At 34.4% G+C, this 11,705-nt stretch overlaps 2 protein-coding genes across 2 annotated transcripts; both read left to right on the top strand.

The window, feature by feature from the left end:
• Positions 1-153: 153 nt before the first annotated feature.
• On the top strand, positions 154-4,663 carry LOC106645448 (lysosomal alpha-mannosidase-like). The gene is made up of 16 exons (XM_089596855.1): positions 154-160; positions 1,032-1,080; positions 1,142-1,327; positions 1,404-1,609; positions 1,673-1,812; positions 1,894-2,027; positions 2,096-2,309; positions 2,372-2,565; positions 2,636-2,832; positions 2,905-3,119; positions 3,190-3,524; positions 3,586-3,862; positions 3,927-4,160; positions 4,234-4,383; positions 4,461-4,566; positions 4,644-4,663. The coding sequence occupies exons 1-16, from the start codon at positions 154-156 to the stop codon at positions 4,661-4,663; spliced, it is 2,664 nt and encodes an 887-aa protein (XP_089452981.1).
• Positions 4,664-5,181: 518 nt separating this feature from the next.
• Positions 5,182-10,881, top strand: LOC111643536 (lysosomal alpha-mannosidase-like). The gene is made up of 17 exons (XM_089596854.1): positions 5,182-5,322; positions 5,381-5,486; positions 5,643-5,730; positions 6,014-6,199; positions 6,265-6,470; positions 6,882-7,021; positions 7,093-7,226; positions 7,300-7,513; positions 7,594-7,787; positions 7,854-8,050; positions 8,667-8,881; positions 8,952-9,168; positions 9,243-9,360; positions 9,446-9,731; positions 9,796-10,041; positions 10,418-10,567; positions 10,651-10,881. Exons 1-17 carry the CDS (start codon positions 5,182-5,184, stop codon positions 10,879-10,881), a joined length of 3,069 nt encoding a protein of 1,022 aa, XP_089452980.1.
• The last annotated feature ends 824 nt before the right edge of the window (positions 10,882-11,705 follow it).

The raw sequence follows: 11,705 nt of genomic DNA, 5'->3' as shown, positions 1-11,705 counted from the left end.
TCAAATTCACTCTCGTCTCTCTGAATTTGTCCCAATACGATGTGTATAAATAACATAATAATTGTATCCCGTGTATCTCAATTATGATAATAAATCATTCTCCATTGAAATAAAGTATTTTTTTAGTTGCTGGTCATGAGTTTATTATGTAAAATGAAAGGTAAAGCTTATTTTTTTGAATATTCAGTTTACTACAGTGAATCTCGTAGTATAAAATAGGTGGAAACAATTAGCTAAAATGTTGAAATTTCTCTACCGTATTTCCAAGATAAATTAAAAATATCAAGACAAAGAATTATCGTTAAACTGAAAATTATAAATATGTAAATTAATTAACCATTGAGAATAGAGTTCAAAATGTTGTGAAAAAAAGGTCTAAAAACGTGATACTTCATAAAATTAAAAAAATCTCAAATTGTTACACTGCTTACATAATTTCTGTCAGTAACATTTGTTTACATGTTTACTGACGTAGTTCAACAAGTTAAGATAACAATATGTGAAAAAATACCGCAAAAAAACACGCAAAGGTTTCAGTTAATATTTAAAAAAAGCACATTTTTAAGTGAAATTTCCTCTCAGTTAACCAATTTTTCGTTCACTATTTAGTTACAAATTAAAATTGAAATGAGATTGCAAACACATCGAAGTTTATTTTCATTTATATTTGGTACCGCATTTGTCATCGTAGGATTTGGAATATGGCTACTCTTGTCATCAAAATATGAAAAACCTATACCTGTAATAGGGCCTAATGTAAGTATAATATATTGGATAATACAAATTAAATAATTTTGTGATCTAGATAAATACTACCATAGAAAAAATTTTATTTACCATACGCAGACTTGCCCAAACAGTCAGCCACATAAACTAAACATACATTTGATATCTTATTCTGAGAGTAACATTGGTAGGCTTCATGTGCATAATCAAACATACTTCGCTTGTGAGAATCTTTTTTTATTCTAAAGTTCAACTACTTAGTGCATAAAAAAACTCCTTTAACTTTTTTTAAAATTCATTTACAGCTGTTATTGATAGTGTCATGTTATCATTGACGAAGCATCAAAATAGAAGGTAATAAATAAGAAAACTGCATGAAAAAATTAAAAGAAATTCAAACATATTTTTTTGCTAGGTTTGTCTACGCTGAAACATTTGTTTTATGGGAATGGTGGAAGCGTCAAAATCAAACTAAAAGGGAAATGTTACGAAAATTAATAAACGACGGCAGGTTTGAAATTGTAAGTGGAGGGTGGACCATTAATGACGAAGCTGTTTCCTATTACCAATCGATCATAGACCAATACACTTTAGGCTTCAGGTTTTTGAGTTTCCGTAATCATAGATAAATTCTAAAGTCACATAACAAAAAGATAATGTAAAACTGTTAATCCCAGGAGAGTAAAAGATATGATTGGTAATTATGATGGTCCAAGGGTTGCCTGGCAAGTAAATTCGTTTGGACATTCTCGGGAACAAGCATCGCTATTTTCGCAAATGGGTTTTGATGGAATGTTTATTAGTCGAGTTGATTATCAGTACAAAAAGGCATGTCTCGACAATAAAACTGCCGAGTTTATGTGGAAAACAAGTAACAGTTTAGGTAGGAAATTTTATTATTTTTACTAAATTGTGCTTCGATAACTTTTGGTGGTCATTCGTTTAGGCAAGTCCAACAATTTATTCACGTCAATAATATACAACCGCTTTACACCACCACCTGGATTTTGCTTTGACATTCGTTGTGACGAAAGAGTACCAATTATAGATGATCCTAAAAATTTGAATTATAACGTGGATGAGAGGGTAAACATCAGATATATAGGTTTTTAAACATTTTTTTTAAATTGTTTCATTGTATACTCTAAATTTTTATGATGGGTAAAGGTAGAGCAACTATTAACTTATGTCAAAAAACAAGCTTTATCGTATAGAACAGATAATATTATACTCACGATGGGAGATAAATTACAGTACACAGAAGCTGAGCTGTGGTACAGTAATATGGATAAACTAATCAGGTGTATCTTTAATTAATACTATAACGTGGTACTAAAGCGTAACACTAATCTATCATTTTGTTTGTTAGATATATCAATGAGAAAAAAAACGACCAGTTTAATATTTTTTATTCTACGCCTTCGTGTTACTTAAAATCTTTGAATAACTTGAACATTTCTTGGCCTGTCAAAACTGACGATTTTTTGCCATACTCCTGGAATCGCCATACTTTTTGGTCTGGTTTCTACACTTCTCGGTCTGGATTGAAATTTTTCGAGAGACTGGGAAATAATTTTTTACAGGTCAAAAGTCATGTTTTGTACTCTCCATTTTACCTTCAATTAATAAAAAAATAAAAAAATAGGTGGTCAAACAACTTTCGGTCCTTACACATTCATCTGACTCTGAAGAATACCAAACGTACAAAGAAGCAATGGGACTGATGCAAAATCACAACACCATTACCGGTACTGCAAATTCACACGTGACATCGGATTTTGTAAAAATATTACATCAAAGCATAACAAATGGAAAACGCATGGCTTCAGAATCCATGAAGTGCGGAAATTTTTTTTAATTACTTTTTTTTATAAATATAGTCAATTTCATGTTTATTTGTATACGATAGAAAATGGGCCTCGAGAGACAATACATCTCATGTACCAGAATTTCACTCATGCCTACTATTAAATATAAGTTCCTGCAATTATTCTTCAGACAGTAAAACGTTCATAGTAACAGTGTACAATCCAACGGCCCAACTACTTACAACGTTTGTTCGCATACCTGTCCAAAACTTTTTTCATAGTGTCAGTGATTTCGCAGGTAAATCAAAATAATTTTACTGTTTTTAATATACTTGTACTATACCATGTATTTATGTATTTATGTACATAGGTAACGATATGGTGACGCAAATGGTACCAATTCCCAAACAAGTCAAAACAATACCAGGTCGAGTTAGCAGTGCAACAATGGAATTGGTTTTCCTAGCTGAAAATATCTCTCCCCTTGGTTTTCAGTCGTTTTACGTAAAGCGGAAAAATCCCATTGCTAAAGAACCTGCGAATGGACCACATCCATCCATAAATAGTCTAAATGTCCAAACGGAAGTACGATGAAATGACTAAAGGAGCTCTTTCTCCTAATGGTATCGAATTAACTGTGATTAATTTTCTATAGTTTTACCACCTCAGTGTGGATCCTCAAGGAAGAGCGCATGTATCCTACACAAAAGGAGCTAGGGATCTGCACATCAAGCAGTATTACAATTACTACGAAGGGTTCGAAGGAAGTAACGCCGTTGCATATCAACAATCCTCAGGAACGCACATTTTCAGACCGAAACAAGAAAACAGTAGGGAAGTCGAGAAAAATATTACCTACCAAATTTACAAAGGTGATTTAGTTGAAGAAATTCATTTGGAGATCAACGATTGGATAAGCCAAGTGATTAGAATGTACGATAGCAAAGACATAATCGAATTCGACTGGTTGATTGGACCGATTCCTGTTAAGTATGGAAACAAGTCACAAACCGAGATCAAATACCATTCGGATGAAATTTTACTTTTGCAGTGATAATGTTGGGAAAGAAATTGTTTCAATATTTGCCAGTAACATACAAAACAATGGCAAGTTTTATACAGATAGCAATGGTCGGGAAATGATAAAACGCAAGCTTTATAAACGGCCTCACTACAAACTGTCGCTGGTCGAAAAAGTAGCTGGAAATTATTATCCTGTAACAACTAAAATATCCATCGAAGACAAAAGGCAAATGCTGCGCATGAGTGTAATGAATGACAGATCTCAAGGTGGATCGAGTCTAATGCCAGGAAAGATCGAACTAATGGTCGTAGTTTCTATGGTTTGTACTTGATGTTTTTTTTTTTTTTTACAAAGTGTATATGCTTTAGGTGCAAAGAAGATTACTGAGCGATGATGGTGTTGGCCTGGACGAGCCTCTAAATGAAACGGCGTTTGGCACTGGCGTCGTCATCAAAGGTAAACATACTTTGGTAGTTGGTAGTCTCGCAGAAAAAGATGAATTGGTACTACGAGAAAAAGTTGAGTTTACTTCTCAGCCATGGATATTTTTTACTCCTACGTCACGTACGTTTTATGAATGGAGTAAACTTTACAAAATGAAGGTTGTTACGCTTTTCCCTGTAAATTAAACGATTTAGTTTTTTTTTTTTTCCTTGTTTTCCACGATTATTTTAGGCCAGTGGTTTGAATAAAACTTTACCGAAAAACGTTCGAATTCTAACTTTGGAGCCTTGGAGAGATGGAGAAATCTTACTTCGACTTGAACATATTTTCGAAGTTGGAGAAACCTCAAAATATTCTATTGCCGTCGAAATGGATCTTAAAGTAGTGTATTTTTTAAAATTCTTTTCTGTGGATTTTTTATGAAATGACATTTTTATTTTTTATTTTTACATCGGTAGGACCTATTTTCTGGCTTTACCATAATTTGCATTGAAGAAATGACGCTTGGTGCTAATCGACATTTAAATCCAACAGATTCAAAAAAGCTCAAGTGGTTTTGGGATGGTGATAATGATAACAAACCAGCGCATAATTTTTCTGGACCCATAAATTCCACGCTCATAAAATTGAATCCCATGCAGATACGGACATTTATTCTTAAAATTTCGCACCTAAAATTTATATAAAAAAAACATGAAAAAGTGATGTTGGCTTGGTGGAATATCATTTGTTAAATGTATTGTAATTAAAAAATTAAATTTAAAGTAATTCGTACAACACGTTATTGATTCTTTGGCACAAGCATTCGAGATAATCGATGACTGCAAGTTTTTAGGTTGTTATTAATAATTTCGACATGAATTTCAAAAATATGATTTTCAAAAGGTGACGCTACCTATACAACGTACATATTGTTTAGTTCCTGTTTAGATGCATCCAGATTTCAAGCAGGAAACTTATCAAGGCTTGAACTCTGTCTGAAATTAAAATAATTAACTGATAAAGATAGTACACGTAAGGTGTTGTAGTTTGGTGGACGTGATAAGTATTTGACATGAAATACATGATGCCTTACACAAAAATGTTGGATGCATTATATAAGTTAGTTATGAACACAGGAACAGGTATTTGTATCATTATTCCAATGCATAGAGTATTTTTACCTTAGTTTTAAGAAAGATGGAGTTCTTCGTTTTTAGTAGAAGCAAAATACAATTGCTTATTGGCATCGGAGCGATTGTCACGGTTATAATCATCGGATTAGTAATTTGGACAACAATACCCAACGAAAAATCGCAGAAACTTAAATGTGGATATGAAGTCAGTATTCTCATGTAATTACTTACGAAATTGTTAATTAGTTTTGTTTTCATTTAAGGCTTGCCCGAAAACTCACCCAAATAAACTAAATATACATTTAGTGTCTCATTCTCACGCTGAAGTGGGCTGGTTGTACTTAACCTACGATGTAATATACAACAAATGTAAGATATAAATAAAAATTTCTCATACTATGTAAATGTTATTGATTACTCATCTATACAGGAAGGAAAATTAAATGTAATATCACAAGTGGCATATTTTATAAAAAACATGTCTTTACCTCATACTAAGCGTGAAGTACTCCTCCCTTTTGCTAGCGAGTAAAAAAAGAATAATTTTAATTTCAGGGGTGCAATACGTAATCGACAATGTCATTGAATCGCTCCTAAAAAATCCAGAAAGAAGGTATTTTCAAATCAATATTTTTACAACTAATATGTATACCATTACACCATACTGACGATCTCAGCGAAAAATAACAACCGATAATGAGAATTGTAAAGTCCTTATTTGAGACAAGTAAAAAAATGTCATAAGTTACATAATTTTTTATTATCAGTTGTTATTATTACATATGTTGTTTTTTAACGCCGATGTTATTGTAGAAACATAGAAAATAATAGTAAATGTAAAGAACTTTTATTGTTAATTATCGCTTGGGGATGATGACAAATCGATTTGTAATTAGATTCGCGTTTGCCGAAATGGCAATGCTATGGAAGTGGTGGAAAAATCGAAACGACACTATGAGAGAAAAGTTAAAAATGTTGGTCAACGAAGGACGATTTGAAATAGTTGGTGGTGGTTGGAGTATGAACGACGAGGCTACCACAAATTACCAATCACTGATTGATCAATACACTTGGGGCTTCAGGTATACTTACAATTGGATTGAATGATTTATTATTGCGATTAATAAAAACTAATTTACCTTTAAAGGCGAATAAATGACTCCTTTGGTTCTTGTGGGCGACCTCGAGTCGGATGGCAAGTTGACCCTTTCGGACATTCTCGCGAACAAGCTTCCATTTTCGCTCAAATGGGTTTTGACGGAATGTTCGTTGGTCGAATCGATTACGTGTACAAGTGGGCCCGCTTGTGGAATAAAACTGCCGAATTCATCTGGAAAGGCAGTGATAGTCTAGGTATGTGGTTTACTTTCAATTCCAGAGGGAAAGTACAATTTTCACTTCCGGCTACTTGCACCGGAAAAGTGAAGTCGTACTTTTTTCTTGTACGGCTGTTTGCAATGTTTAGCATACCTCCGTCGAAAACTCTTTTTTTTTCTGATTTTAGAATTGAAAGGACGACGTAATTTTCTATACATAAAAGTCCTTTGTATTGTCTTTAAAAGATTATAAGACTGTATTTTTTTTTCCACGTAGAGTGCAACATAAATACTTTTGAAAGGAAGATTTTTTTTTATACGGGTTTTCATGTATATATAAAAAAATCTAAAATCAAAGGAGATAATTTTTTTCAACATAAGTATGGAAATGAAAAAATTTTTATTTCAATGAAAAACCAGAATTGATGAGAATAAAAATTAATTGTAGGTAAATCTGCCAATCTATTTACGATGATTTTGTACTACCGTTTTTTCACCCCACCTGGTTTCTGTTTTGATACTTTCTGTGGCAATCGCGTGCCCATCATCGATGACCCAAACAACGTAAATTACAACGTACATGACAGAGTAAGCGAAAATTTTTCATGACATCACTTTGGAACAATATATTTTTGTACAAGATATTTATTTGTCTAAAGGCAGAGAAACTACTACATTTTGCATCGAAACAAGCTATGATGTACCAGACCAATAATATAATCATTACAATGGGAGGGACACATCATTACTCAAACGCTGAGCTGTGGTTCGCCAACATAGACAAACTCATCAAGTTGGTTTCAAATTTTTTTTCTAAAACAACATGCCGAAGTATACAATTAAAACAAATTTGCGTGATTACTTAGGTACATAAACAGTAAGGAAGGAGACAACTATGAGGTGTTTTACTCAACTCCGTCGTGCTACTTGCGGGCACTGCACAAGCACGATTTCAGATGGCCCGTTAAAATCGGCGACATGTTCCCCTACTCTTTCGACCAACATTCATTTTGGACTGGTTTTTATACGTCCAGACCGGCACTGAAGTACTTCGAAAGACTCGGCAATAACTTTTTGCAAGTCGGGGCTTTAATGAATTTCGCATTTCAACTTTGCAAAAAAAAAAAAAACTTGGCTTATCTTTTTTTTTGTCATTCCAGGTGACGAAGCAATTATCTGTCTTGGCGAATCTGCCCGATACCGAAGAGCTGCAACTTTTCCGAGAGGCAATGGGGGTGATGCAGCATCATGACGCCATTACGGGCACTGCAATGCAGAATGTTGCGTTTGACTATGCCAAACTGTTACATCGCAGTATTTCCAAAGGAGAGCACGTTGCCTCTGAAGCTCTAAAGTGATAATAATCATGCACTTTGAAAATATCAACTATTTGAAAAATATATATGTTTTTTGTTCTCAGCAATTGGGCATTGAAAGAAAAAATTTCAAATGCGCCGGAATTCCACTCGTGTCTGCTTCTCAACATTAGCGCCTGTGATTATTCCTCCAATCACCGAAAATTCGTTGTCACTGTGTACAATCCGACCAGTCAAATGGTCCAGCAGTTCATCAGAGTGCCGGTTCAGAATTTGGTGTACGGGGTCAAAGACTTTACTGGTGCGTCAATAATAAAGGTGGCTTGAACGTTTGGTGCCGTACCCAGTGAGGGGCCCTTTGAGGTTTTATTGATTACGAAAAATGTTCTTTGTCCATTGTCATGATTATTGAATGTATGAATCACACGTTCAATTTCGAGAGTTTTAATGGCCTAAAAAGTTATAAAATATCAATAAAATAAATAGTAAAAACTCACCATTTTAATCATCGCATGCGCAGAAGACGATAAATCACTTTTTTCTGAATTTTCTGAAAATCTATGTGGTTTACGTATAATTTTCACAGTTCTAAGAGATTACTAATAAAAAAAAGGCACAAATACGGTTTTTATTTTCAGAGGTTTGTCATTTACTTTTGGAGTTAGCGTCATTTTAATAACAAATTCTGTAAGACTGTCTGTTAAATTGGTGAGTTTTCAATAGTGATTTTCTTAAAAATAAAGTGGTTGACCCTAGTATTTTTTTATCGTAAATGAATGAGGCATACCTTATTTACATAGTTAGAAAATTTCAGCTATTATGATTAATCCAGTGGAAATAGTCCAAGCCACCTTTGAAACACATAAATGTACCCAATTATTAATCGATTGATGGGATTTTTTTTTTTTTAATTGTAGGAAACGATATGGTTACTCAAATGGTGCCAATTCCAGACGAGGTACAAGCGATCCCCGGTCGAGTCAGCAGTGCAACAATGGAGTTGGTTTTCCTAGCTGAAAATATTTTCCCGCTTGGTTTCCAATCTTTTTACGTTTACCAAAAAAAGTCCGATCCCAATTTCGTGCCAAACGACCCAAAACCGGCTAATGGCTCCCAATTTATAGGCTCCGAGGTAAAAAGTTGACCATTACTTTTTCCAATATCATTTTGCAATGCCATAAACAATAAACGTTGTATTTAAGTTATTTAACATAAGTGCCAACGCGAAAGGTAGAATATTGATAAATATGACTCACGGGGCAAGGGGCCTGAAAATCAGACAATCGTTTCATTATTACGATGCTGCGGAAGGCAACAACGCATTGGTCGCCAACAGATCGTCGGGGCTGTATGTTTTTAGACCAAAGAGCAGCATCACCCATATTTTAAATGTTACCAACTCCACGCAAATCTTCAAAGGTATGTCATATGGGACACTGCTAATATGCCATTAAGTCTCGATTGTACCATTTTCAAAAATTAAATGCCGGCAGGACCTTTGGTCGAGGAAATTCATCAAGTAGTCAATGAATGGGTGAGCCAAGTAGTTAGAATTTACAAGGGAAAAAGTCAAGTGGAATTTCATTGGCTGATCGGACCTGTGCCCATCGAGTAATTTCATATATTAATTGTTACTTGTAAAAAGAAGAAAAAAACAATTCTTTCTCTATACGTATTATAAAATTATTTTGTACAGCTTGTCGAAGATGATAGGCGGCAAGGAAGTGGTCAGCAATTACTTTACCAACTTGGTGAACAGAAGGACATTTTACACGGACAGCAATGGTAGGGAGATGATTCAGCGTAAGCTCAACAAGCGCCCTCACATAAACGTTTGGCTGGAGGAACGAGTTTCTGGTAACTATTACCCGATCCCAACGAAAATCGCCATCGAGGACAAGAGGAAGTTGTTACGTGTGAGTGTGTTGACCGACAGGCCACAGGGTGGCTCGAGCTTGTTACGAGGACAAATTCAGTTGATGGTAACGAAAAAGTCACCCCAAATGGTAAAACTGACGCGTTGAATTTCGCTAAAATGTGTTTCAGCTTCACAGAAGATTAACCAATCACGACAAGATGAACCGCCTCAATCAAATATTGAACGAAATGGCGTACGGAACGGGCCTTGTGGTCAGAGGTAAACATTACTTGCTGGCCGGCAGTTTGATGGACAAGGACGAGCTCATTTTGCAAGAAAAAGAGAAAGCGATTGAACTGTCCCTTGGATCTTGGCTCTTTTTCACCCCCACGACAAGTTCTTTTCAAGACTGGAATCAACTTTACAAAATGAAGGTTGTACATTTTGTCACTCCCTTCTGTGATTCAGCATATATTTTTGAATAATTTAAATTTGAAAATAATAACTCGGGTGGTAGTGCTATCAAGTTTATATTAATACAAATAACTTTCGACGTTCGTCACAATGTATTCGCTACCTTACCATATTTCGTGCTACACTTAGTCACTAGTGTGGCGATTAAGTTTTTTACCTGATGAGGGCCTCGTTATCTATATATAAGTGTATGGGTCGAAACGTCGAAAGTTATTTATATTTAATAAATACTTGATAGCACTGCCACTCGAGTTACCATTTTCAAATTTATCGTATCAGGTATCACTCGAGTTTTAAAATAACTAAATAAATTCAAAATTTTCCTTGATCCGTCAGGGCGACGGTTTAACGATTTCACTGCCTAGAAACGTTCGTATTCTGACTCTCGAGCCTTGGAAGGATGGGGAAGTTCTACTACGACTTGAGCACATATTTGAGAAAGGCGAAACTTCCTTGTACTCGACAGTTGCCCAAGTCGATTTGAAAGTAATACCTATTTTGTTTCTTATTGATCACAATTGGTTCCATTGATACATTCTTGAGTTGTGGATTGTTTTTGCCGATAATAGGAGCTGTTCGCTAGTTTTTCCGTGGATTGGGTGCGAGAAACGACTCTTGGTGCGAATCAGTTTTTGAAAGACGAGCAGCGATTGAAGTGGACGTCGGGGACGGACGATAACGTTGAAACTGGAAATTTGGACTCGGACAAAGTGCAGGCCTCCAGTAATTCTATCGTGGTACTACTGAAACCTATGGAAATTCGGACTTTCGTCGTCAAACTTAAACACGGGTCTAAATGAGATCGTGGAGTGTTAAACTTTGTGCGATAACACATTTATAAAGACCAATAGTAATATATTAATGAAGAAAATGTTTTAAGTAAATTTTTTGTCATGAATGTATATTGTTTTATTTGCTCAATAAATATAGTCCTTATAAATTATAAAAGTATCCTATTGCATTTCAAATCATTCTAAGAAAAAAAGTAAACCTTGTTTGTAGTTGCGTGTAACTTTTTTTTACTTTTTATACCACAGAGTACAATAGATAATAATCGCTTTAATGTTAATATATAGGCAGTATTTTCTACATCTCTTGCGTCACAGATTGAGCGTAAAGGCCATTGGTTTACTTTGAAATTAAAATAAACATAGTTAAATATAATTGCTTACATATTTTACGTTTCTAATACTTCATAAATGTGTTTATTAGATTGAACATTGATTATTTAAATGATGAGGTTTTTTTATGTAAGTATACGAATGTATTTGTGAAAAATCCTACGACTTTTACGAAGGCTAAAGGGTAAAAAATGTTGGAAAAATATTTTGTTATTTGTGTAGGCATGTCTTGAAAAAGTCCACTTTGGCACACATTTCGTTACACATTTTATTTGTTGTTCAACACTTTAAAATGTATGATATGCTACTATTCATAAAACACTTGCCAAAAAATGTTAGAATTCTCGCACTTGAATCATAGTTCTAATAAATTAATGTCTAACGTATTTTTATAAAATGTAAATAATTTAGGAACTATTTTATGATTTCTTCATAATATCAGTTAAAATAACGTTTCTTCGCTCTAATCACTGGATCAAAGATAATAATCGAATCAAATGGTG

This window comes from Copidosoma floridanum, unplaced genomic scaffold (genome assembly GCF_036245765.1).
Source record: "Copidosoma floridanum isolate Cflo_tuat_1 unplaced genomic scaffold, Cflo_Japanese_pri ptg000030l, whole genome shotgun sequence".
NCBI lineage: Eukaryota > Metazoa > Arthropoda > Insecta > Hymenoptera > Encyrtidae > Copidosoma > Copidosoma floridanum.
Note: the sequence above shows the minus strand (reverse complement) of the source record. Positions and strands in the feature narration are given on the sequence as shown.